This window comes from Nicotiana tabacum, chromosome 10 (genome assembly GCF_000715075.1).
Source record: "Nicotiana tabacum cultivar K326 chromosome 10, ASM71507v2, whole genome shotgun sequence".
NCBI lineage: Eukaryota > Viridiplantae > Streptophyta > Magnoliopsida > Solanales > Solanaceae > Nicotiana > Nicotiana tabacum.
In genome coordinates this window covers 96,527,551-96,555,071 of record NC_134089.1, presented here as the reverse complement: position 1 = coordinate 96,555,071, position 27,521 = coordinate 96,527,551, and the positions used below count along the sequence as shown (strand labels likewise).

General features: G+C 38.4%; 1 protein-coding gene and 1 long non-coding RNA gene across 2 annotated transcripts; one reads left to right on the top strand and one right to left on the bottom strand.

The window, feature by feature from the left end:
- Positions 1 to 22,497: 22,497 nt before the first annotated feature.
- LOC142164712 (uncharacterized) lies at positions 22,498 to 23,506 on the bottom strand. Its single transcript, XR_012695651.1, has 2 exons — positions 23,470 to 23,506; positions 22,498 to 23,336 (listed from the first exon to the last, which is right to left on the bottom strand). It is a non-coding gene; the product is annotated as an uncharacterized LOC142164712 (long non-coding RNA).
- LOC107789806 (cytochrome P450 716B1-like) lies at positions 22,742 to 24,723 on the top strand. Its single transcript, XM_016611677.2, has 4 exons — positions 22,742 to 23,361; positions 23,444 to 23,885; positions 23,962 to 24,149; positions 24,269 to 24,723. Exons 1-4 carry the CDS (start codon positions 22,870 to 22,872, stop codon positions 24,572 to 24,574), a joined length of 1,428 nt encoding a protein of 475 aa, XP_016467163.2. The 5' UTR covers positions 22,742 to 22,869; the 3' UTR covers positions 24,575 to 24,723.
- Positions 24,724 to 27,521: the final 2,798 nt, after the last annotated feature.

Sequence of the window (27,521 nt, the reverse complement as noted above, 5' to 3'; positions counted from 1 at the left end):
CAACTGGCGTAGTTCGGGCAAATAAAAGAAACAATTTTTGAAAACAAAACTCTTTTTTTCATTTTTCACTTTGTTTTTCTCAAAAATTCGGCAGAGTTTCAGCGCTATTGGGACATTGGTTTTTCTCAAAACAGGTGATTAACTCTCTTAACCCTCTACACTGCTATTTCTCTTTTCTCGACTTTTCCCAATATTCATAAGCCGGTCAACATGCAAGTCCGAAGCAAATAAATGCACAAGTAGCAAGTAAGATGCATCGGGATGGTCTTTTTCATTTTTGGTATACCTGTCCTAGACAGACCCAACCCCTGTGTTGAGTCTCGAAAGTTAAATTCACATGATGCAAGCAAACGTTCCTACTAGGGATCCGGCATGAGGTCTTGTTATACTAGGTTCAAAACCTGGGTTTATTGTTCTAGACCTGGCTTACCCGAGCAGACAGCTCGAGCCGGGGGGGGCAGCGTACCGGGAATACAGAAGCTTCACTGGCTTTGCAACTTGTCCGAACCTCGTTTTAAATTTGGGATATGACTCTAACAGAAAAGAAGTCACACGAAGTGCACACTTCTTCATGATTTAGAGGACTCAGAGAGAGGAGGGATTTCGCAATAGTTTATATATAGTTCACGGAATATCAAAGCGGTAAAAGCAATCAATTAGCACATTAAACCCAAATCATGTAACAAAATCAGATAATGGATAAAGCCAACTATAACAATTATTCTAAGCTCGAATTCTTGAACCCTGATATATAGGGAGTTTTTCCAATTAAAGGACAATCGAAATGGGATTTACTGTTAAAATACTCAGAGTCACCACTTGGGAGATTTATGGTGTCCCAAGTCACCGGTTGAATCCCGAATCGAGAAAAAAGCTTGACTCTGTATTATAGTCCGCGAACCATAAATCCGGGCAAGGAATTCTGTTAACCCGGGAGAAGGTGTTAGGCATTCCCGAGTTCCGTGGTTCTAGCATGGTCGCTCACCTATTATTTTTAGCTTAATCATCTGATTTTAAATAATTATGAACCTATGCGCAAATTTTAACTTTTAACCGCTTTTATTCAATTTTTAAAGAAGATTAAACGTCGTTTAAAACACGTCTTTGGATCGCGCCACATGAAATGCACCCACAATCCTAAACTTATTTTATTCAACGTTTTAAGATATGATTTGGGTCACATGAAATGCACACCTGAGTTTAAGAAGGTAAATTATTAGAATAACGCGCCTAAAGCAACTACGCGTTTTTAACTTTGCGAGGGCCATGGAAAATTCGCTAAATGGCACACCGTGATTTCTAAAGAGGAAACACACTAAATAAATGAGGGCCATGCATTTAAAGTTTATTTGGCACGGCGCACCTCAACCCCAATTTAAAAGGATGTTCAAACTAGATGTTTGAGGGCCAAAAGCTCTTTCCGTTATCTAATATTGGCTCACCTCCAGTAACTAAAATAATGAAATAAGGCTTAAAGAAATTATAATTATTCCTAAACTGATGCTCAAATTCAGCTTATTAATCACAACGTCAGCATTAGGCGAAACTTAATCCGTCCTTATTTCCTCAAAGCTTGGGCCTGGCTTGAGGCCCAATGCCCAATTACAAAGAAATTTCAACACCCAATGGAAAGCTAGGCATATGCGGTCCTAGGGAGAACCACATTGATGCCAGATTGACGCAACAGGGATTCATTCATACAACTTCTGACTTTTAAACAAATATCAAATTATATTCAAAGGTCAAGACATATTTTAAACACTTCAATTATGTTACTAAAATATGTGTATAAGTTGCCCACCATTTAATAAGACTACACGGCCTTAAGCTTTCTAAAGAAAATGAGTGCAAGTATTAAAACCAAACTCACAGGTTTTCAAATATGATTTTAAACTTAAGTCCTGCTTACAACCCTTTTAAAACATTTAAGAACTTATGTGTGAATATGGACAACACTAAACTAATGTACCCCTGAAATCAGTAAACCAAGTCCCGGGTTTGTGCATAAATGAATTTGAAGATGTGAGGCATAAAAGTCGGACCCAATCTAGATTTAAGAGCCCAAATACTGTCCAGGCCCAAATCAGGGAGTCAGACTCGAGTTCGAGTCCATACCAGCAGCAAACCTGCTACACTTTAACATGATCAATCTCCCCATTCTCACTTCACATGCATGCTCAATTTAACTATAACAACTTTACAATTAACAACATATTCTTGTAATTTGAACTCACAAATACATCATGGATCTAAAATCAATTGACACTTCTATCAATAACAAAACCTAGAGAACTGAACAAATGGAAATCAATAACTCTAACAGTAGCCCTGTTACAATTCCAACATAAGACTCAAAGTCCTCAAGCATAACTTCACGTTAAACATGCTGAGATAAGAAATTGACACTACAAGCTGAGAAAGAAACTAAAGAAGAAGAACATCTGATAACAGGAAAACATAATCTCCATCTCCCTTCAACAAAACACTTCATAAACTATTCTTTACATGCTTAAATCAGGGACATGTACCTGAAGATGGAAGGAAACAGGGATTAAGGATTAGCGGCAATAGCAAAGATCAACAGCAGGAAGCAACCAGTGAACCAATTTTAAACCAAAACGATGCTTAGCCAATCCATAAAACAGTTTTAATCGAATAGTAACTCAGCTGGTTTCAGTCCAAACTTAAAACAGCTAAATTCAATCCATCTTAACACCAGATGAATCGGAAATGGCTTCAACAAATTAAAAAATCAGAGAAGGAGTTCAATAGAACAGTAGTTTTCTGAAATTCTTAGCCGTGTTTTTAATTTTCTGGATCTTTTCTCCTAGGTCTCTTGGGTTTTCCTTGAAAGGCAAGAAATGATGTCTTTATAGGCAAGAGAGTAGAACAGCCTCAGCTTGCACTTTGCCCCTTTTCTAATTTTTATTTTAGCTAAAATGTCCTTAGTTAAGAATCAGTATTGCAACCAAATCCCCTCCCCAGCTTCATAGAAGCTTCCCCAGGCAGTTACAAAGAGATTCCCAAGCCTAGACTGCCCAAACTACCCTCCACAGACCCTGAAATTACCCTTACATCTAATCCAGATCAAGTTGACCCAGGACCCAAACCCTGGCTTGCCAGTTGGGCTAACCCTTCTTCTTTGGGCCTTTGACCTTTCAAGACCCATCAATAAACCCAACCCTTACCAAAACAATTTGGCAAACCAAAATTGCCTTGGCGTCCAAAACTAAAATTTCAACTAAATAGCAAATAAAGGATTCGGGAGTGGGAGGGTCCAAGGGTGTTGATTTGGGAGTGATTGATAGCGCCGCCGAAAAAAATGTTGAGTTTGAAGGGCGGCGTTAGGGTTCATTCTGTGATTTAAAATTCGAGAAGATCGGGCAACATTCGAGGGAAACTGACCCGGGATTTGGAAAGAGCGGGTCGTGGAGGTCCCAGGGTGTAACTTTGGTGAGGATTGTAACCGGCGCCGCCACCGAATGGTGGTGTGATTTCAGGGTGGCGGGCTATTAGGGTTTGAAGTTTCTGAGGGGTGAGGAAGACGAGTGAGGGGTAGGGAGCTGTTTGGACAGTTATATACCAGGTTTCCCCCACTTCTGAGTCGTTAGATTGGTTAACCTCGACGGCTCAGATCTATCCTGACTAAATGGTGTCGTTTTGGTTTAAGGGGGAGTGGAAACCGGGTAATGGGGCGAGTTTGGGCCGGATTGGGGCAGGTTTGGATGGGTTTTACATTGGGCCTGGAAAGATTAATTACTTAGCCCAAAATTCCAATCCTCTTTCTTCTTTTCCTTTTCTTTTCATTTCTTTTTTTTCTAACTTCTTTTAAAATAAATCTAAATTAATTCCTAATCAAATTATCCTATCCAATTAAATTAACTAGCTCTAAATAATAATTACCACAACTAATTAAATACCAAGTTAAAGAAAACCCACCAAAATTCAAAACTAAAACTAAAGAATGCAAGATAAACTATTTTTGTAATTTTTTCATTTTTATAAAACAACTAAATTACTTAATTAATGCAAAATTAGATCCTAAATGCAAATGCAGAGTATTTTTGTATTTTCATGAATTAAATAAAATAAACATGCATATACAAATGCAGACAATTATCAGGAAATGCCACGAAATCCACAAGAATTGCAAATAATGAAAGAAGTTATTTTGTTTTGAATTTATGGGAGTAATTCATATAGGGCAAAAATCACGTGATCACACTTATAAGTGAGTGAAACGATTCAGACTTGATTAAGAGCTCCTATAGGCATGCTTTCTACGCGTTGTTGACTTTAAACCCCTTTTAACAAACATGATAAAATGCGAAAACCCTATAAACATGATATCTAGGTGCTGAATTTCATTTAAGGCCTATGAACATGATATCTGATTACAATTGATTGATTAAGACCTATAAACATGATTGCTTAATGAAGAATGCATATGCAAGATTCAGAAAGACCTATAGGCATTATTTTCTATATGCATATGCAGGATTCAAATTTCCAGGTAATTTTAGACATGGTGTCTATATGAGAGAACGCATAATTCCTATAGACATTGTATCTATATGAAAAATGCAGAATTCGAGAAGTAATCTATAGGCAGGATATCTATATGAGAGTGCAGAAATTCAGAAATAACCTATAGGCAGGATATCTATATGAGAGTGCAAAAATTCAGAAATACACCTATATACAGGATATCTGCCCTTCACATAGTTATCCCTCCCTTTTCACTAGCCATCCCCAAGAGTTTATTACAAAATTATTACAGCCCAGAAAAAAGAAAAGTACATCAGAAATTAAAAGGTACAACCAAGAAGAGCCTGATTCAAACTTCTTGTCTAAAATATGAAGTAAACCAACTCCAAGAGATCATATTTTAAAGCCTTTCTCCCATTTGGATGTGTCAGAGTTCCCTAAGAATTTCATAAGAACTTCGGGCAGTGCTTACACCCAAATGTATCACCAAATTAGGACATAGTGCAGTGTGGAAGGGCAAGACCTCAGGTATCCAAGTCCATAGGGAACTCAAGGTCCCAAGTCAAGGCTTACCAGAGGGGGGCAAAACTTATGAACTAAGAGAAAGTGCAAATGCAAAAGTAGAATTCTGAAAGGGGAAAGGGAAAAAGGGAATAACTTAAAATCAGTACACATAAGGGTGTAGGGGAATGAGGGAATTTGCAATAGCAAAAGAAAAGTAGGCCGATGGGCACACCCAGCAATGGGAGATGCTGGCACACCCCCCAACCTGTTTACTTAGAGGTTGAGACCCCATTGGTTCAAACTTAATTCATGGGCAACAACTCACATTGACATGCCTTAAGTCATAACTCTCAAACACATAGGGGTAATGGGGGTAGAGAGAAAGGATTCACTTCAGAAAAAAGCAGAAAGATATGAGCATACTAGCTTAAATATTGAACTTTACAGAAACAGTACAGTAGACATGGATATAAAAGTTGTAAATGAACACATTGTGATGATGCTAAGAATTAAACCTGGACATACCAGTTTTCAGGGAAACAAGTAAAGAAAAGCAGCAGGTCTTGTAAAACAGGCCACAGTGTAGACAAGAAGAGAATATTATTATGAGAGAGTATGAGTTCAGAAGGATTCTGAAAGTGTATTTTGTCTGTGAAGAGGGTCGTGCCTCTTATAGTGCAAAATCAGGCAGAAATAAGGTAAGAAAATAGTTGAGGAACTGATTGTCAATTAAGAATCAATTACACAAGACTTCCCTTAATTAAGGGATTCAGATTTAAATGGGTAAAAACCATTTAAGGAAAGAAATTGAGTAAGCACTTTGTGCACAACATGCAATTAGGGGCAAATACATAAAAAAAGTTATTTTAAGGACAGGGTTATGAAGTACACGTTGTACAAATAAGGTAAGAAAATCAATCAGTAGCCAGTAAATCAAATGGTCAGGGATCTTGTAATTACTGATCCATGAATGAACCAAATCATAAAAAGCTGAGAAGGGTTTTGAAATTAAGTCAAGTCATGAGGAAAATCAGCAAACAAGGAAGGAAAATCAATTAGTCCTATTCAAAAGGAAGTCTGAACTAATCATAAATTTGAAAACCCCTTTAGGGGGGTTCATCACATATAAAGAGCATACAAACATGTTGAGTTGAAAAAAGATGTTGTGCCATTGTAAATCAGTAGGAAAATCTAGTGTAGAAGAGTTTAGTAAGAAGCAAGAATTGTATGAAAACAAAGATGTCCAAACTCAGTTCAGAGACTGGAAGTTAGTCTGAACGAATTAAGGTTTTTTTGAAATAAACCCTAGTTCAAGCAAACCACAAAGCAGAGACGAGAGGGCAAGCGATTGAATCAAAATATGTTAGAGGTTTCAGAAAAGAACTGAAACTTCCAACATGCCTCTTTCAGCAACAGAACTCCTAAGTAATATACAAACACAGTAGAAGGGTTCAAAGCAAATAGAGTGAAGAAACTAATTCGACGCATAATAAGAAAAGACTAATAAGAACAGTAGAAGAAACATGCTTAAGAAGATCTCTTAGAAGAAACTTAAACAAAGCTCAGTAGAAAGAACTTAATAAGGAGACTTAAGAACTAAAAAATACAGTAGAAGTAACACAAGAACACATGAGAAAAGAAATATAGTAGAAAAGCATGCGAGAATATAGTATAGGAAAACACAGTAGGAGAAGCATACAAGAACATGGTAAAAAAATACAAGATCACAGTAGATGCAAATACACACAAAGGAAAAAGAAAGAAAGTCAGAGAAACATTTAAATATTTTCAGAAAGCCCTAGATCGGAGAAGAAATGGTTTTGAAAGTAATTTTTGAAAGAAAAGCTAGAGAAATCGTTTGAAAACTCAGGGAAGGCATAGATACACAATATATATAAAAGAATCGAAGAAAACCTCGAAGGGTTAGGGTTTCAGAAGAACCCTAGAAATGAGAAATGCTTTGAAAAGTCACCGATCCGAGTCGGAGAGGTCAGAATCAGGCTCAAACAACCATGGTACGCCGGAGCAAAGGCGAAGATGACCATGAAACTTCAAATCTACAGAGGTCTGGATACGACCCTTCATGGTCAGCCTTGAATCTTCAGAAATCAGGCGCATGGGAGCCATAGGAGGCCGGTGTATGGTTTCCATAGCCTTGGAAGCCATGGATTCCGGTGGTTTCTAGGGTGGAAGTGGTGGGATGTGGCTAAGGTTTGAGAAGATTCGAGAGAGTTTGAGAGAATGGTGGGGTTCAGAGGCAGCTTGGTAGGTAGAAAATGATTTAGGTTTAGGGGGGTTGGTAAATTAAAAAAGGAAGGGGAGAACGTGAGCCGTTGATCTAACAAATCAACGGCTGGGATTTAAAGAGAGGCCGGGTGGGTTATTTTAATTGGGTTAGGGGCAGGTAATTTTAGAAATTAGGCTGAGGTTCAATTGGGTTTAATTGGTGTAGAATTTAGGCTAAAATTGAAATAAGTAGGGCTAGTATTTAAATAGCCACTTTTCCCTTATTTATTTTATAAACAATAGTTAAATAATTTCTGGAAACAAATTAAAGGTAATAAATTAATTAATAATATATAAATATTAAATTAAAAATACTGGAATAAATTTTGTAATTATAAACACAGTTAAATCTAAAATAAGCTAATATTGCAATTATATGTAATTTAGCTTTAAAATACTAAATAAATTTGTAAACAAATGTGCAAAAATTACCTTAGCTATATTTAAGTATAAATATGAGAATTCAATAAATTAATACCAAAATGCCAATTTTGGGAACACTTATTGGGGTTTTCTTGATAAAATAAGGCAATAAAATTGATTTTAAAAGCCTTTAAAATTAAGGAAAAATAATAAAAATATTTGTAAATACTTATATATGCATACATGTGCTATTTTGAAAGTATTGTGCATATAAAAAATATATAGGAAAAAATTGGGTATCAACAGTTGCCTCTCTTTACCCGGAAAGGATAAAAGAGATGTTAGGTAAAGATATGATGGCCAATTTTGACCGAACGAAATGGTTTGAAGAGGTTGACCATGATCTGGTTCCTGAGCTGCCTACATATCCCTGGTCTTACAGGAATCAGGCCATATGTAGTTCAGGATCCGTCGGTGAGATATGCCGATGGAGGTTTTTCAAGAACAGACGCAATGGGATGAGCGGTTAAGGTCTAATAGGGCTTGCGGGAATTGGAGCAGGATTGATCCTGTTGAGACGGTCGTTGCTCGCCGATTTACCTGCAAATAAGCAATACAAGTGTATATTGTGCGGAAATTTAAACATGACGCAAATTCCCGTCGGACCATGAATGTTGTCTTTGGACGGTTAGGATGAGGTCCTCAGACCATGACATTTCTGGGCCATAAAGCGTATGATAAGGGATTTACAAGCCATAAAATGATGCCCTCGGGCTATGAGAATGATGCCTCCGAACTATGACGCCTTTGAATAATGATATGCAAAACATAAAAGGGGTCCTCAGGTCATGGCATGGCGTTCTCGGGCTATGAAAATGGTGCCTCCGAACAATGATGCCTTTGGATAGATTGGCGATATTTCAGTCCATGAGATGCAGAGGGTGGCGATCTTTCAGCCGATGCAAGATGTAAATAAGGTGGCGATCTTTCAGCCAATGAGATGCAGAAGGTGGCGGTCTTTCAGCCATGCAAGATGTAATGGTGGCGATCTTTCAGCCATGCAAATGTAAATAAGGTGGCGATCTTTCAGCCAATGCAAATGTAAAGATGGCGATCTTTCATCCATATAGATGGAGGTAGAGCTTAACCTCGGAAGGCATAATGGTAGCCTTATGCGATGCAGATATGCAGATGGAGACAGTGCTTAGTCTCGGAAGGCAGAATGGTAGCCTTATGTAATGCAGAGAATGCAAATGGAGACAGAGGTTAGTCTTGGAAGGCAGAATGGTAGCCTTATGCAATGCAGAAATGCAGGTGGAGACAGTGCTTAGTCTCGAAAGGCAGAATGGTAGTCGTATGCAATGCAGAGATGCAGATGGAGATAGTGCTTAGTCTCGAAAGGCAGAATGGTAGCCTTATGCAATGCAGAGAATGTAGATAGAGATAGAGCTTAGTCTCGGAAGGCAGAATGGTAGCCTTATGCAATGCAGAGATGTAGATGGAGACAGTGCTTAGTCTCGGAAGGCAAAATGGTAGCCTTATGCAATGCAGAGAATGCAGATGGAGACAGAGCTTAGTCTCGGAAGGCAGAATGGTAGCCTTATACAAGAAGTAAAAAGGGCAAACGACAATAGACTTTTCTTAGATGATAGCGGATTGCGGTATCGTGATTACTGGGGATATCGTGCCTACTGGGGACACTATTGTGTGCGGATAACAGTCGCGAGCAAGTGCAACGGTTCGGAGAGTTGTATTCCTGAACTTTATGAGCGAGCGTATGGTATATTTGATTATTTTGCAACTCAAGTGCCTGCATCCAAAGAAAATCGTGAGTTTTGTAAAGGGGGGAGGGGAGGTTAGTTCGTGTCCCCGCTGACTTTGCTTGACCTGCCCAGTGATATTGCGCGTATCACTGGGGTAGCGTTGCTAAACAGAGCGATTTCAGAAATAAACATGCATGATTTTAGTAAAGAAAAATGTAACATAAATACATAATTGAGAATAGTTTTCTTTAGATAAACCAACGACTGCGACGTGGTTCAAGACATTGCAACTTATCTTGCTCCGAAATTTTGAGGGTCCTCCTCAAAATTCTGCCCCAGTTTACTAGGCTGCTACTTGTTGACGGCTGCTTGCGACGAATGGCTGAAATCACTTCGGAATTTTGAGGATCCTCCTCAAAATTCTGCCCCAGTTTCCAATTACGGGAGGAAATGAAAATTTTATTGAATTGTGACTAAACCCATATGGCTACCTACGTATCCCCTCTTAAACGGGAATCAGGTCAGGCATAGTTCAAATTACATCATGAAAGAAAGCATAAAGGTTACACATAGTATCGCTTGACTGCATCTAAATTGATCGGCTTTGGCCAAACTTCCCCGTCCATTTCTGCAAGTATGAGGGCTCCTCCTGTTAGAACCCGATGAACTATGTACGGACCCAGCCAGTTGGGAGAGAATTTCCCTTTGGCTTCATCTTGATGCGGGAAAATCTTCTTTAATACCAGCTACCCTGGTGTGAATTGTCTTGGCTTGACTCTTTTGTTGAAGGCTCTGGACATTTTGTTATGATAAAGATGACCATGGCAAACTGTATTCATTCTCTTTCCGTCTATAAGAGCTAGCTGCTCGTAATGACTTTTCACCCATTCTGCATCGTCGAGCTCTGCTTCCTGTATGATCCTTAAGGAAGGAATTTCCACCAAGGCGGGAATGACTACCTCTGTACCGTAAACCAGCATATAGAGGGTTGCCCCAATTGATGTGAGGACTGTGGTGCGGTACCCCAATAAAGCAAATGATAACTTCTCGTGCCACTGTTTATGCTTCTCTATCATTTTCCTCAATATCTTCTTGATATTCTTATTGGCAGATTCTACGGCTCCATTCATCTGAGGTATATAGGCTGTAGAATTCCTGTTTTGATCTTGAAGGTTTCACACATGGCTTTCATTAGGTCACTGTTGAGGTTGGAACCATTATCAGTGACAATTGACTCCGGGATCCCGAATCGACAAACGATATGATCGCAGACGAAGTCTGCCACGACTTTCTTAGTCACTGCTCTGTAAGATGCTGCTTCAACCCATTTGGTGTAATAATCAATTGCTACTAGGATGAACCTGTGCCCGTTTGATGCGGCGAGTTCGATTGGTCCAATAACATCCATTCCACATGCGGCGAATGGCCACAACGAGCTTGTCGCATTAAGCTCATTTGGAGGCACCTTTATCATGTTTGTGTGTATTTGGCAGCGGTGACACTTTCGAACATACTGGATGCAGTCTGTTTCCATACTCATCCAAAAGTAACCAACTCAGAGTATTTTCTTTGCTAAGACAAAACCATTCATACGTGGACCGCATGTCCCTGCCTGAATTTCCTCTAATAGCTTGGATGCTTCCTTTGCGTCGACACACCTTAGTAATCCCAAATCAGGAGTCCTCCTGTACAGGATTCCTCCGCTGTGAAAGAAATTGTTGGATAACCTCCGAAGCATGCGCTTCTGAGTAGCGTTCGCGAGTTCTGGGTATTCTCCTTTTGCCAAGTATTCCTTGATATCATGAAACCAAGGCTTTCCGTCTGCTTCTTCTTCGACATGAGCACAGTAAGCTGGTTGATCATGGATCTTTACCGGAATGGGATCAATGAAATTCTTGTCTAGATGTTGTATCATGGATGATAGGGTAGCCAGTGCATCGGCGAATTCATTCTGGACTCTGGGAATATGCTGGAACTCTATCCTTGTGAACCTCTTTCTCAATTCCTGTACGTGATGCAGATAAGGGAGTATTTTGGAGTTCTTGGTTTCCCATTCTTCTCGGACCTGCTGTATAAACAAATCTGAATCCTCAATCACTAGCAACTCTTGAATGTACATGTCAATAGCCATCTTGAGCCCTAAGATGCAGGCTTCGTATTCGGTCATGTTGTTGGTACACAGGAATCTAGTTTGGCATAGACCGGATAATGCTGACCAGTTTCTGATACCAGGACCGCTCCTATGCCAACTCCTTTGAAATTCGCTTCTCCATCGAAAAATATTCTCCAACCGTCATAGGATTCTGCAATATCTTCTCCTATGAACGATACTTTTTCGTTGGGAAAATACGTTTTCAGGGGTTCGTATTCTCCGTCTGTGGGATTTTCAGCGAGGCGATCTACTAGTGCCTATCCCTTGATTGTCTTCTGAGTTACGTAGACAATGTCAAATTCACTCAACAGGATTTGCCACTTGGCTAGATTGCCAGTGGGCATGGGCTTCTGAAAGATGTACTTCAAAGGATCCATCCTTGATATGAGATATGTAGTATAGGCACAGAAATAGTGCCTCAGCTTCTGTGCCACCTAAGTCAAAGCATAATAGGTGTGTTCTAGCAAAGAATACCAAGCCTCGTACGGGGTGAACTTCTTACTGAGGTAATAGATGGCCTGCTCCTTCCTCCCTATTTCATCATGCTGACCCAGAACACAATCGAACGCTCCATCCAATACTGCGAGGTAGAGTAATAGAGGTCTACCTGGCTCGGGCAAGACCAAAACTGGTGGTGTTGATAGGTACTCCTTGATTCTTTTGAAGGCCTTTTGGTAGTCTTCGGTCCATTTGGCAGCGGCATCCTTCTTCAACATCTTAAAGATGGGCTCACAGATAATGTAGATTGTGCTACGAACCGGCTGATGTAGTTGAGTCTCCCCAAGAAACTCATTACGTCCTTCTTGGTGTTTGGCGGTGGCAATTCTTGAATAGCTTTGACCTTTGATGGATCCAGTTCTATCCCTCGGCGACTCAAAATGAACCCAAGTCGGATATTCTACTACCCTGAGAACCTTAGCTTTGACCTGCTTAGTGACTTCTTCTTTGATCTTCAGACTCATATCAGGCTTGAACTTTCTGAGCTTCTGCTTTACCAATGGACATGTCGGATCAGTTGGCAGTTCGTGGGCCACAATAGATGTGCTCAGACCAGTCATGTCATCATATGACCAAGCGAATATGTCCTCGTATTCTCTTATAAATTCTGTGTACCCTTCTTTTTCTAACTGTGATAAGTGAACGTTGATTCGTGTTTCCTTAACATTTTCTGTATCTCCCAAGTTAACAATCTCAGTCTCGTCCAAGTTGGACTTCGGCCTATTCTCAAAATTATCAACCTCTTTAACAATTTCTTCCGGTATGTTATCTTCCTCTGAATCTATGTTCGTTTGTTACGTTGTCTCATTGCATGTCACAGTCATTGGTTCATCAAGATAGGTAATAGTAATGTTGTATAAATAAAGTAATGAGAGAAAATAATAAGAGTAAGATTTGTAAGGAAACCGAAATGCTTTGATAAATTTCATGACTGTTTTGAACATTGGAAGATCTTATTGCGAAGATTCAAAATGCGAAAGGAAAATCAACTAGTAAAAATAAAAGATAGTGCATGATGCTTTGTTCAGCCTTGCTACCCCGAGGCTTTCCAGACTTTGGTGGTTCTGATAGTCCAATTGTTGAGGCATGCTCCTCAGCTTACGGCCTGTATGGAAGGGCCTTCCTCCCCCTCCTCCTTGAAGATGACACAACAATCCATATCATCGTCTTCCAGGAACAAATTCCTCACTACTGCCAGTGCTTCCTCTTTTTCTGACCCATAGATAACATCAACCGGCTGGAAAGTCTGCTTAAATGTTGTATTGGCTGCTCCAGTGGATAGTAAGGACCGCGCCATGGTGGTGACTAGTTGTTGAATTCTTCCCAAGTGTACTCATATCCCACGTAGATAATAGTGTTATGGTGGCCTGGTGTGTGGAAACGGTCATTTGTGGAATTCAAAGGTTCAGGGCTGAGCAGTGGAGTATTGTTGGATGTGTGGCAAGTATTGCAGTGGTGGTGAGGAGCGGTATGGTTTTGTGGTTTTGGGATATTTTGTGGAGGTGTGGGGTTGATATCTGGGGTAGTGAGGGAAAATGAAAGATTTGCCAAGTTCCAAACTTGGTCAAGTTCCTCTTGAAATTTCAACAACTTTTGCTCGAGTTAGGACACACTTTCTTTAGAGACCTGAGTACCATGAGTGACCACTACCCGTTCAGTTGAGTTTTTCATTCTAGTGTTGTTCAAATCTTCCATCTTTCCTTTGTTCCTATTTCTGACGGGGCTAGGAGGGGGAGTGGGTGGAGGGCCCTTTGATGATGATGCCAGATGTACGAACTAACCTTTGGGGAGGGGAATAAATAAAACAAATTTAAAAACAAAAAAAGGTAACAAGTCAATGCGAATTATAAGAAACAATATTGTGATATTTAAACACATAGTGCAAGAATGTAAATCGTGTCCTAATCTGGGGAACCTCTTGTGCCCGAGGTAGGCCTAGCGACAAGTTGATTTGGAGAACTTAGAATGCTAAATACCTTATTTTATTGATAAAAAGTAGACGAATCCCAAAACAACGCTAAATAATAGGAAATAAAATGTCACTATGGGCCATTGGACTTATTACATTCACAAAGCGAAAAAACAAATTCCTATCTATTTGGTCCCAGCATGACCTTCCTAAGGTTAATGCTCTCGTTAATCAAATCCTCCAGCTCACGTAGGTTCACCAGTAGAAATGCCTTTGCCATGTGTTCTCCTTCGTTTCCTTCAGCGTTCTGGCAGTCGGTGACTCTTTTCCTCACTTTTCCTTCCAATTCCAGCAGATTGTACTCTAGATATTCCAACTTTTCGCTAGCTTTGGCGGCCCTCTCTTTACACTTGTTGATTTGGTCATTAGATGGAAGACTCCTCCACCAGTCTAAGCAAGAGTGAGGGTGTGCTAATCATACCGAAACTAGGGACTTCGTGCCTCATATTTCTGCAAGACAAAAGGGTTAGGCCCTTACCCACACCAGACTCGACTATTAAATACCAACAATTCGCATAAAAACATTTAGTTCTCCAAATAACTGCACAAAACGTGGTAGTTTCCATTTGCGTTTTGGAAAAACCCAGTGGACTTGAGACAAGGCTATCTTAAAGAGTCATTATGCGGACAACATAACTGACTCGGCTAGGTTTAAACATGATGCATGCACAATTAAACAGAGTAAGGTTTTTATGAGGTTTTAAACTGGTACCCTTGAGCGGACAACTCAAGGGGGAAAGGCGTGGAACCGTCGACTACACCGTTGATCGACTGGTTTTACCACAAATACGCCTTTTCGGATTTAGGGGGTGATAATATTGGAAGAGCGCAACCACTCATTATAAGCGTTGCTATGGTATTTTGTTTGGCACGAGTGGAATATAATGTTGAAAACATGTTTATGCAATAACTAAAGTAGGTTGTCACGTATTTGCACGTTGAGAAAGCAGTAAATACAACAGTTCTTCATAATTTAAAGCAACAATAAAGGAAAGCAGTAAAAGAAATAAAGAAAAGAAACAAAAAGACAAGTCAATTTTGTAGTTGAAAAGGGAGAATTGAATGCTTAAAGGTATTAAACAAATAAAGGCATATAAAGAAAATGTCAAGCCACAATAATAGTCTGAAATGGTAAAAGCCTAAAAGATCCCCAGCAGAGTCGCCACGCTGTCGCGCCCCCTTTTTTCGCGAAATCGGGTTTATGACATTTGGGAGGACAACTTGTTCCTTTCGGGAATTGGGTTTGAAGAGTCGTCACCTAATGATTAAAGTGCATTAGGACACTAGGAGGGGTTTGTTATGAGTAACCAGAGATTGGGTAAGGGCTTAAAATTATCCCAAGGGGAAGGTGTTAGGCACCCCTCAGGATCCACTAGTGTGGTTCCCGGCCAAACTATTGTTGTGACTTAAATGCACATATGCAAATAAAGGCTTCATATAAGAGGGGATTTTCACGTAATGGTTACAAATAAACAAAAGTAAGAAAAAGGAACTAAAAAGAGTTAATGTTCTTGAAGGAAACAGTTTAAAAAGATTTAAAAGAAAACAAAGGAAAGGGGGGTCCTAGGTTTATTAATAATATGAATCACCCCACACAACATCCGGTAATCACTCTTCAGTGAGGGGCTACACGTGATGTTATTGCGTGGTCATCATATCCATATCTACCCTTTCCCACCTCGTTAAGGTATTAAAGCATGGAAGGGTCTCGTTTACTTATTGCATGCTATTACCCGCCCCAATCCTATCAGCCCCGGAGGTACTTGGGACTACTAATCTTAGAGGAAGGAGGTATTGGTCTTATTTGTGGTTTTAAAAGGTAAAATACTAAGGCGACAAACAAAAACACATATAGCAAGTTTGGGGGAAGCATATAAACAAATAAAAGGGTTCAAACAGACCTCCTTTAAACCAAAGAAAGCACATAATGAAGCATGACTTGCACGTACTGTTTACGGTCTGATTAAAACTTAAAGGGTCGAGGCAAACTGATTTATTACATAGTTTAGATAAGAAGCCCAAATCAGGCCTGCCTGCTAGTTGTAGCTAATAAAAAGTCTGATTCAGTTTATAAGTTTACCCTATGGCTTGCCTAAGTGCTGGACGAAGACCTATAGGCATGATATCTACTGATTCCAGAAACAATGAAGTAAACATGAATACATACTGATTTAAGGAAAATCGTCTGTTATTAAAGAAAGGCGAGTTTTAGCGAAAGAGCATGTGTCACTGTTATTGGTTTTAGACTTATAAGCGAGTGAAACGATTCAGACTTGATTAATAGCTCCTATAGGCATGCTTTCTACACGTTGTTGATTTTAAACCCCTTTTAACAGACATGATAAAATGCGAAAACCCTATAAACATGTCTCTAGGTGCTGAATTTCATTTAAGGCCTATGAACATGATATCTAATTGTGGTTGATTGATTAAGACCTATAAACATGATTGCCTAATGAAGAATGTATATGCAAGATTCAGAAAGACCTATAGGCATTATTTTCTATATGCATATGCAGGATTCAGATTTCCAGATAATTATAGACATGGTATCTATATGAGAGAATGCAGAATTCTTACAGACATGGTATCTATATAAGAAATGCAGAATTCAAGAAGTAACCTATATGCAGGATATCTATATGAGAGTGCAGAAATTCAGAAATAACCTATAGGCAGGATATCTATATGAGAGTGCAGAAATTCAGAAATACACCTATAGACAGGATACCTACCCTTCACATAGTTATCCCTCCCTTTTCACTAGTCATCCCTAAGAGTTTATTACAAAATTATTACAGCCCAGAAAAAAAGAAAAATACATCAGAAATTAAAAGGTACAACCAAGGAGAGCCTGATTCAGACTCCTTGTCTGAAATATGAAGTAAACCAACTCCTTTCATCCCATGAATAATTGAAGAGAGTTATCTCCAGTCACCAACATTATCATAAAAAAAGTAGGAATGAATAAATAACACATAAATCGAGGGTCCAAGAGATCATATTTTAAAGCTTTTCTCCCATTTGGATGTGTCAGAGTTCCCTAAGAATTTCATAAGAACTCCGGGCAGTGCTTACACCCAAATGTATCACCAGATTAGGACATAGTGCAGTGTGGAAGGGCCAACCCTCAGGTGTCCAAGTTCCGAGGGAACTCAAGGTCACAAGGCAAGGCTTACCAGAGGGGGCCAGAACTTATGAACTAAGAGAGAGTACAAGTGCAAAAGTAGAATTCTGAAAGGGGAAAGGGAAAGGGGGAATAACTTAAAATCAGTACACATAAGGGTGTAGGGGAATGGAGGAATTTGCATGAGCAAAAGAAAAGCAGGCCGATGGGCATACCCAGCAATGAGAGATGCTGGCACACCCTCCAGCCTGTTTACTTATTGGTTGAGACCCCATTAGTTCAAACTTAATTCATGGGCAACAACTCACATTGCCATGCCTTAAGTCACAACTCTCAAACATATAGGGGTAACGGGGGTAGGGAGCAAGGATTCATAGCAGAAACAAGCAGAAATATATGAGCATACTAACTTAAATATTGAACTTTACAGAAACAGTACAGTAGACATGGATATAAAAGCTGTAAATGAACACATTGTGATGATACTAAGAATTAAACCCGGACATACTAGTTTTCATGGAAACAAGTAAAGAAAAGCATTAGGTCTTGTAAAACAGGCCACAGTGCAGACAAGAATAGAATATTATTATGAGAGAGTATGAGTTCAGAAGGATTCTGAAAGTGTGTTCTGTCTATGAAGAGGGTCGTGCCTCTTATAGTGCAAAATCAGGCATAAATAAGGTAAGCAAATAGTTGAGGAACTGATTGTCAATTAAGAATCAATTACACAAGACTTCCCTTAATTAAGGGATTCAGATTCAAACGGGTAAGAACCATTTAAGGAAAGAAATTGAGTAAGCATTTTGTGCACAACATGCAATTAGAGATAAATACATAAAAGGTTATTTTAAGGATAGGGTTTTGAAGTACACGGTTGTACAAATAAGGTAAGAAAATCAATCAGTAGCCAGTAAATCAAATGGTCAGGGATCTTGTAATTACTGATCCATGAATGAACCAAGTCATAAAAGCTGAGAAGGGTTTTGAAATTAAGTCGAGTCATGAGGAAAATCAGCAAACAAGGAAGGAAAATCAATTAGTCTTATTCAAAAGAAAGTCTGAACTAATCATAAATTTGAAAACCCCTTTAGAGGGGGGGTTCATCACATATAAAGAGCATACAAACATGCTGAGTTGAAAGAAGATGTTGTGCCATTGCAAAATCAGTAGGAAAATCTAGTTTAGAAGAGTTTAGTAAAAAGCCAGATTGTATGAAAACAAAGATGTCCAAACTCAGTTCAGAGACTCGAAGTTAGTCTGAAAGAATTAAGGTTTTTTTTTTAAAATAAACTCTAGTTCAAGCAAACCACAAAGCAGAGACGAGAGGGTAAGCAATTGAATCAAAACATGTTTAGATGTTTCAGAAAAGAACTGAAACTTCCAACATGCCTCTTTCAGCAACAGAACTCGTGAGTAACATGCAAACACAGTAGAAGGGTTCAAAGCAAACAGAGTGAAGAAACTAATTCGAAGCATAATGAGAAAAGACTGATAAGAACAGTAGAAGAAGCATGCTTAAGAAGATCTCTTAGAAGAAACTTAAACAGAGCTCAGTAGAAAGAACTTAATAAAGAGACTTAAGAACTAAAAAATACAGTAGAAAAGCATGCGAGAACATAGTATAAGAAAACACAGTAAGAGAAGCATACAAGAACATGGTAAAAGAAAAATACAAGATCACAGTAGACGCAAATACACACAAAGGAAAAAAGAAAGGAAGTCAGAGAAACATTTAAATATTTTCAGAAAGCCCTAGATCGGAGAAGAAATGGTTTTGAAAGTAATTTTTTAAAGAAAAGCCAGAGAAATCGTTTGAAAACTCAGGGAAAGCATAGATACACAACAGATCTAAAGGAATCGGAGAAAACCTCGAAGGGTTAGAGTTTTAGAAGAACCCTAGAAATGAGAAAGGGTTTGAAAAGTCACTGATCTGAGTTGGAGAGGTTAGAATCAGGCTCAAACAACCATGGTACGCCGGAGCAAAGCCGGAGATGACCATGAAACTTCGAATCGACAAAGGTCTGGATACAACCCTTCATGGCCAGGCATTGAATCTTCAGAAACCAGGCACGTGGGAGCCATAGGAGGCCGGGGTAGGGTTTCCGTAGCCTTGGAAGCCATGGATTCTGGTGGTTTCCGAGGTGGAAGTGGTGGGAGGTGGCAAAGGTTTGAGAAGGTTCGAGAGAGTTTGCGAGAATGGGGGGAGGGTTCAGAGGCGTCTTGGTAGGTGGAAAATGATTTAGGTTTAGGGGGTTTAGTAAATTAAAAAGGAAAGGGAGAACGTGAGACGTTGATCTGTTAGATCAACGGCTCGGATTTAAGGGGGGCCAGGTGGGTTATTTTAATTGGATCAGGGGCGGGTAATTTTAGGAATTGGACTGGGGTTCAATTGGGTTTAATTGGGGTAGAATTTAGCTAAAATTGAAATAAGTAGGGCTAGTATTTAAATAGCCACTTTTTCCTTATTTATTTTATAAAAAATAGTAAAATAATTTCTGGAAATAAATTAAAGGTACTAAATTAATTAATAATATCTAAATATTAAATTAAAAATACTGGAATCAATTTTGTAATTACAAATTCAATTAAATCTAAAATAGGCTAATATTGCAATTATATGCAATTTAGCTTTAAAATACTAAATAAATTTGTAAAAAATGTGCGAAATTTACCTTAGCTATATTTTAGTATAAATATAAGAATTCAATAAATGAATTACCAAATGTCAATTTTGGGAATAACTTATTGGGGTTTTCTTGATAAAATAAGGTAATAAAATTAATTTTAAAAGCCTTTAAAATTAAGGAAAAATAATAAAAATATTTGTAAATACTTATATATGCATACATGTGCTATTTTGAAAGTATTTTGTATATAAAAAATATATAGGGAATCTGTAGCATTGAAACAACTACAACTTTTAAATTATTTTTAGCGTAAAATCCATTGTGAATTCTACTGCTTTTCCTTCTTCTTTTCAAAGCTTTTTTCGATCTCAGATTTTTGAGCTTATTTGTTTTCTTTTCAGATGTATATGATAGAGTGTTTTTTAGAAAAATGAAGAAGAAGGAGAACAGAAGGGGGGTCTGTTTGTGTGCGATTTGAAGGGGCGGCTTCTGTTATGGTGTGGAAAATCAGAGAAGTGAGAGAGTGTGAAGAGAAATTTGATCGGTGGAGAAGAAGAGGGGGGGTCAGATCCGCCGTCCTCTTTTTTGTTCAGAGAGGGGAGCGTATATGCTTTTTTTTAGGTCTAGTATGTGATGTGTGTTTTTTCTTTTAGCTCTAACGTGTTTTTATATGTAGGAGGTAGGGTAAAGGGTAATGGGTATTTAGGTAGTGGTATTGGAATTGGGTTGGGGTTTAAAATTAATTTGAGCCTTTAGGAATTGGCCCAATTTTAAAAGAAACAAGACCAAAAATATGTTCTTCCTATTTTTCTTTTCTTTGTTTTCCCCCCTTTTTTTAATCAATTAAAATCCTAAATCAATATATTTTTGTAGAAAATAAAATTCTTTATTTATTTTAAAAATTAAAACAACTAATTAACTTAAAACTAAGGAAAATGTTAATTTTAAAGGCTAAAATTTAAATATGTAAAAATGACCATTTTGTGATTTTTTGCTTAATAAAATTAATTCCTACATGCAAACTGAGCCTACGATGACATGAAATTAAAACGTGATAATTTTTTATGATTTTAAAATATTAAAAAATGCATGAAATGCAACTAAATAAAGAAAAACTCCTAAAAATCAATTAAAATTATTTTTTGCCTATTTTTAGGAGTTATTTTCATGTAGAGCAATAATTGGGTGCTCACAATACTAATCATTTTATCAAGCATGCAGTCCATGATGTTCTTACAAATTATGTACTTTTAGTTTTTATAATTGATTAAAGTAAAAGCTTATTAATTTGAAATATATATATATATATCAATTATTTTTATAATATTAGTTACAAATATATGATTAGTAATTAATATATTTTCAAAACACAATATCTATCTTAAATATCAAATATAATATTATTTATAAAGGCATATATTTGTTAAATCTTAATTTTTATTTTTTTTAATTAAATTTATATCTATAATTTAATCTAACTGTGTAATTACACTTGTGCAACCAAACAATACACTTGTAATTACATTATGACGAACAAACATGTTGTTTAATTACAATACAATACTGTGTAATTACTAGGCTGTGTAATTACTATCCTAGTAATTACACTAATTCCAATCAGTGTTTTAAAAGGCGTTTTCGGGGGAGCCCTGGGGCGATGCGCACCAAAAATGTCCCAAGGCGATGGTGTGAGGTGAAAGTCTCAAGAGGCGTATGCCCAGCAATTCGGGGCGTATACCCGGATATTCGGGGTGTACGTCAGGGTGTTTGAGGCGCATTTTTGTAGTGAGCCGTAAGCCCCAGAGACTTTTCAAATTAAAATAAAATTTGTTGAATAAGTCCTTCATATAATACCCAAATTCTCAAAAGTCAACTTGTAATTACTCAAAAATTTTAAAAAAGAGCTGAAATATATTAAATTTAAAAGACAAAGACTTTTTTTATTGATTGAAGCATTACCAATTACGCGATGGCTTTCTAAACAACCCTCAAACAACTCACCAAGAGGTGGTTGCTATTTATTATGACGAAGAACAAAATGCAGAGTGAAATTAGACCAAAATCTTCTCAGTATTTGTTCGTTTGTCTGACTGCATTTATGGGGGAGAGCTTGCTAACAGAATAGAAGTCCTCTGGTTGTTAAGTCTATTTTACGAAATTGAACGAGAAACTGGGACTACCGCTACTTAAATTACATTTTTTTTGAAAACCAAAATATGAAGAAAAATGATGTAGAAGAAGTCTGTTTAGCTAAATATAGCTCAAAACAAGCAGAAATGCTTTCGCTTGCTTGGTGAAAGTGGATTCCCATTGAGTAGAAATATATAAATGGTAGTTTGCATAATGGCCCTGGAAAGGGAGGCGTGGAGGTCGAGCATTAGGGTTATAGGTTAGGGGGTAGTTTAGCGTTTTTTCTCGTTGTTCTAGCTAGTCTGCTAGTGATTTGTCTAAGATTGCTAGCGATTTTTGTTCATCACACTATTTTTATTTTTCTCAATGTTATTTTTAGCATAATTATTGTCCTTCCACTTATTTGTTGTCTCTTACGATGCTGATACTATTTGTCTGATTTATGTTGTTGTTACAGATCTTTTGTCTCTGAGCCGAGGGTCTCCCGCAAACGGCCTCTCTACCCCTCCGGTATAGGGGTAAGGTCTGCGTACACTCTACCCTCCCCATACCCCACCAGTGGAACGAGTACTAGGTTGATGTTGTAGTTTGCATAATGGAAAGATTCCTCATTTAATAAGAACGACAGGCAATGAGCACAAGCAGATCCTTCCAGCCACGCAACTTAAGATCATCGCCATTTTTGTCACATTATTGATTTGGACTGCTTGTTTTTAATAGAAAACAAAACACAAACAGTTAATGTTTATGAACACTATTCCTTTTGGACATGTCGCTCGAGTTAGACACCACAATGCACAATCATATAGGAGAGTATAACTTGGTATCTCCAGATGGGGGCATATTTTTGTATCAGGATACCAGTATGGAGCTAAGATACCTTACCAGTAACCAACAAAGTCAATAACACAAGAACATATAAAATCCTCCTACCTCTAAGCTCATTCCTTTATACCTCAATCATGAACATTATCTTAACTATTTTCCTATTTCTTCTTCCATTCTTCCTCCTCTTGGTTCACAGGAGAAGGCCATCAAAAAGGGTTCCACCAGGATCCCTTGGATTACCGATCATCGGCCAAAGCCTTGGCATGCTAAGGGCAATGAGAACCAACACAGCAGAGAAATGGCTTGAGGAAAGAGTTCAAAAATATGGTCCTATCTCAAAGCTAAACCTCTTCGGCAAACCTACTGTGTTTATTTATGGACAGGCTGCTAACAAGTTTATATTTACCAGTGATGGCTCTGTCCTCAGTAACCAGCAGACACGATCAGTCAAGATGATTCTGGGCGAGCGTTGCCTTTTGGAACTCAATGGTGAAGATCATAAACGGGTTAGAGATGCTCTGGTATCATTCTTGAAGCCAGATTTTTTGAAGCGTTATGTTGGAAAGATGGAAGAAGAAGTCAGAATCCACCTTGAGACTTACTGGAAAGGCAAGCAAATAGTTAAGGTTTGTCAAGTATACCTGTAATATTCTTGCATACAAAAATAGACATTTACAACTAATTTTCGTGTATGGTATTTGATGGTAGGTATTGCCTCTAATGAAGACACTCACCTTCGACATTATTTGCTCTCTCCTTTTCGGGCTTGAACGTGGAGCGCGAAGAGACCAAATGGTTCAATATTTCCAGCGGATGATAGAAGGGATGTGGTCAATCCCCATAAACTTGCCCTTTACGCGCTTCAACCGCAGCCTCAAGGCAAGCAAAGATGGCCAGAAAATGCTGAAACAACTTATTCGCGAGAAACAGTATGAGTTTGAGAATAACTTAGCTTCATCCCACCAGGACCTCATCACCTGCTTGCTCAGTATCCGCGGAGAGAACAACCAACAACTTATATCTGAAAATGAGATCATTCACAATGTCATGCTTATCATGGTTGCTGGACATGACACTTCATCCGTCCTGATAACTTTCATAGTAAGACTTTTAGCAAAGAATCCCAACATTCATGTAGCTGTCCTTAAAGGTAAGAACCCCTCTGAATGTCATGTGAGTCATTCTACCTTTCGAGTTTCTTCTAAAGTAGCTTGGTGGAAGTACAGAACAAGAAGAGATTGCACAGAGTAAGTCACCTGAGGAGTCCTTAACTTGGGAAGACCTTGGCAAGATGAAGTATACCTGGAGAGTGGCAATGGAGACGATGAGAATATTCCCTCCCATTTTTGGAGGCTTCAGGCAAACTGTAAAAGACATTGAGTACGGAGGCTACCTCATTCCTAAAGGATGGCAAGTAAGATCAGAATCCCCATCTTTGATCTTCCATTCTTCAACCTGTTAATTTTGATAGTACTCTATTTTTTTCTGATTGGCATAATCCTAAGTTAACCACTGCATACTGGATGCACATAGATATTCTGGGTAACGGCTAAAACACACCTGGACAGCAGCATTTTCCAAGAACCAGAGAAATTTGATCCAGCACGCTTTGAGAACCCCGGATCCTTGCCTCCTTACAACTTTGTTCCATTTGGAGGGGGAGCCCGTATATGTCCTGGATACGAGTTTGCGAAGATTGAAACTTTGGTCACAATCCATTATCTAGTAACACATTTCGCATGGAAGTTATGCTGTACAGATGATTTCTTCAGCAGGGACCCAATGCCAGCACCAACTCAAGGACTTCCCATTCAAATAATTCCCAGGAAACCTATCTAATTTCAATAAATTTGATCCTACATGCTTCTCCAAGAGGCAGCAGACTTTGTAAACCTCACACTTCTAAGGGGAATACTCTCTATATTATGATGTATTCATGTTAAAAGATGTACACTTTAAGGTCTGACCATCATAATTACCCTTCGAAATAACCTATAAAATCATTTAGATAATTTGCCAAAGGATGCAAAATGGTTCAAATTAAAAGTTACACATGTGCCATTTCGATTATTAGCCAAAGGATACCACTATACTGTTGCGGAAGCCAAATGTATATAGTGTGAATAAGTCACAACTACTATACCAAAAATTATGACAGCCACCAAATAATAAATAAGACAATAAAGCAACACCAGAATTTACGAGGTTCGGCTAATTTTGCCTACTCCTCGGACACAACCAATATTTTATTCCACTCCAAAAATACAAGTGAAATAATACTAAAGAGAGAAGATACAAATACCTTAAGAAGATAAGAAGGCAAATGAGAGGTGTGTTTAAATCCTAAACATTAAGCCTTATTTTATAGGGGGAAAATCCTCCCAACTCTTCTTTTCCCACCGACGTGGGACAAAATTTCTGCCAAACTTAACAAATCTCCACCTTGGCAAAATTCCACATCTTCAATTTTCTCTCTATAACGAATTTTGATTGTGTCTTCATCTTCAATCTTCAGTTTTCAACAATGTTGATCAAATCCAAACAATGTTGAAACTTGACCGCAGTCACCACCTTTGTCAGCATATCAGCAGGATTCTCCGTAGTATGAATTTTCTTCACCGTGACTCCACCTTCTTCTATGATTTCTCGTACGAAATGATACCGAACATCAATGTGCTTCGTCCTTGCATGATAAATTTGGTTCTTCGCTAATTGAATAGCACTCTGACTATCACAAAAAATTGTGATACCTTTTTGTTCAACACCAAGCTCTTTTGGCAATCCTTGAAGCCAAATTGCCTCTTTCACAGCCTCTGTAATAGCCATGTACTCTGCCTCTGTTGTAGACAAAGCAACTGTTGACTGCAAAGTAGACTTCTAACTAACTGGTGCCTTTGCAAAAGTAAACACATAACCAGTAGTTGATTTTCGTTTGTCCAGATCACCCGCGAAATCTGAGTCACAATATCCAACTACAGACTGATTGTCTTCCTGCTTAAAAACTAACCCGATATCTACAGTATTATGAATATACCGTAGAATCCACTTCACAGCTTGCCAATGCTCATTTCCTGGATTGTGCATATATCTGTTAATAACTCCAACAGCTTGTGAAATGTCAGGCCTTGTGCAAACTATTGCATACATCAAGCTACCAACAGCATTTGCGTATGGTACCTTTGACATATACTCTCGTTCAACTTCATCCATTGGCGACATAGTAGTACTTAGTTTAAAATGGGAAGCAAGTGGAGTACTAACTGGCTTAGTCTTGTCATCTATGCCAAAACGTTGAAGTACTCTCTTCAAATATTCCTTTTGAGATAAACAGAGTTTCTTTGAACGTCTATCTCTAATTATCTCCATGCCAAGAATTTTCTTTGCCTCACCCAAATCCTTCATCTCGAACTCCTTCTTCAGTTGAATCTTCAACTTATCAATTTCTTCCGAATTCTTGGAAGCTATAAACATATCATCAACATATAGGAGAAGATATACAAAGGAACCATCTTTAAGCTTGTGCAAATACACACAATGATCGTATTTGCTTCTCTTGTACCCTTGCCGCAACATAAACTCGTCAAATCGCTTGTACCATTGTCTAGAAGATTGTTTCAATCCGTACAAAAAATTTTCAAGTTTGCACACCATATTTTCTTTTCCAGTAACTTTGAATCCTCCTGGCTGAGTCATGTAGATTTCCTCCTCCAAGTTTCCATGTAAAAACGCAGTTTTTACATCCATCTGAACTAGTTCCAAATTCAATTGTGCTACCAAAGCCAACATAATTCTAATAGAGGAATGTTTTACAACTGGAGAAAACACTTCATTGTAATCAATTCCCTCCTTTTGAGCATATCATTTGGCCACCAATCTTGCTTTGTAGCGAACATCTACTTGGTTAGGAAATCCTTCTTTCTTTGCAAATACCCATTTGCACCCAATTGTTTTCTTTCCCTTCGGGAGATTGGCCAATCTCCATGTATGATTCTAATGAAGGGACTGTATTTCATCATTCATGGCAATCCTCCACTTATCTTCTTCTGAACTTTGGACATCATCTTTATAAGTGGTAGGAACATCATCAGCTACAATTGAGGTTGCACAAACAACCGTCTCTATGAGACGAACAAGTTTCGTTATTGTTCTTTTTGGCCTGCTGGTTGCTATTGATTCAAGTTGTTGTTGAGGTTCCTGAGTTGGAATCTCCTTTACTGGCTCTCCTTCCAGAGGGTAATCTTCATTTGTTTCCTCATCTGCTTCTTGTGTAGGAAAAATAAATTTTCCCTCAAACTCCACCTGCTTAGAAGCACCTTCATTTTGTTTGGTATCTTCCGTTACCTTATTTACCATAGCAGATTCATCAAAGGTAACATCCCTGCTGAATATTACTTTCTTTGTCATAGGACACCATAAGCAATATCCTTTGACTCCAAAAGTAATTCCCATAAAAATAGCCTTCTTTGCCATTGGATCCAATTTTGACTCTGTCATATGATAATATGCAGTTGAGTCAAACACGTGCAAAGAGTCATAATCTACAGCAGGCTTTCCATACCATTTTTCAAATGGTGTCTTGCCATCAATAGCAGCAGATGGTAGACGATTAATAAGGTGGCATGCATATGTAATTGCCTCAGCCCAAAATTCTTTGCCCAAGCCAGCATTGGACAACATACACCGTACCTTCTCCAGCAAGGTCCGGTTCATACGTTCTGCCACTTCATTCTGTTCTGGTGTATGTCTAATAGTGAAGTGTCGTACGATGCCATCATTTTCACAGACC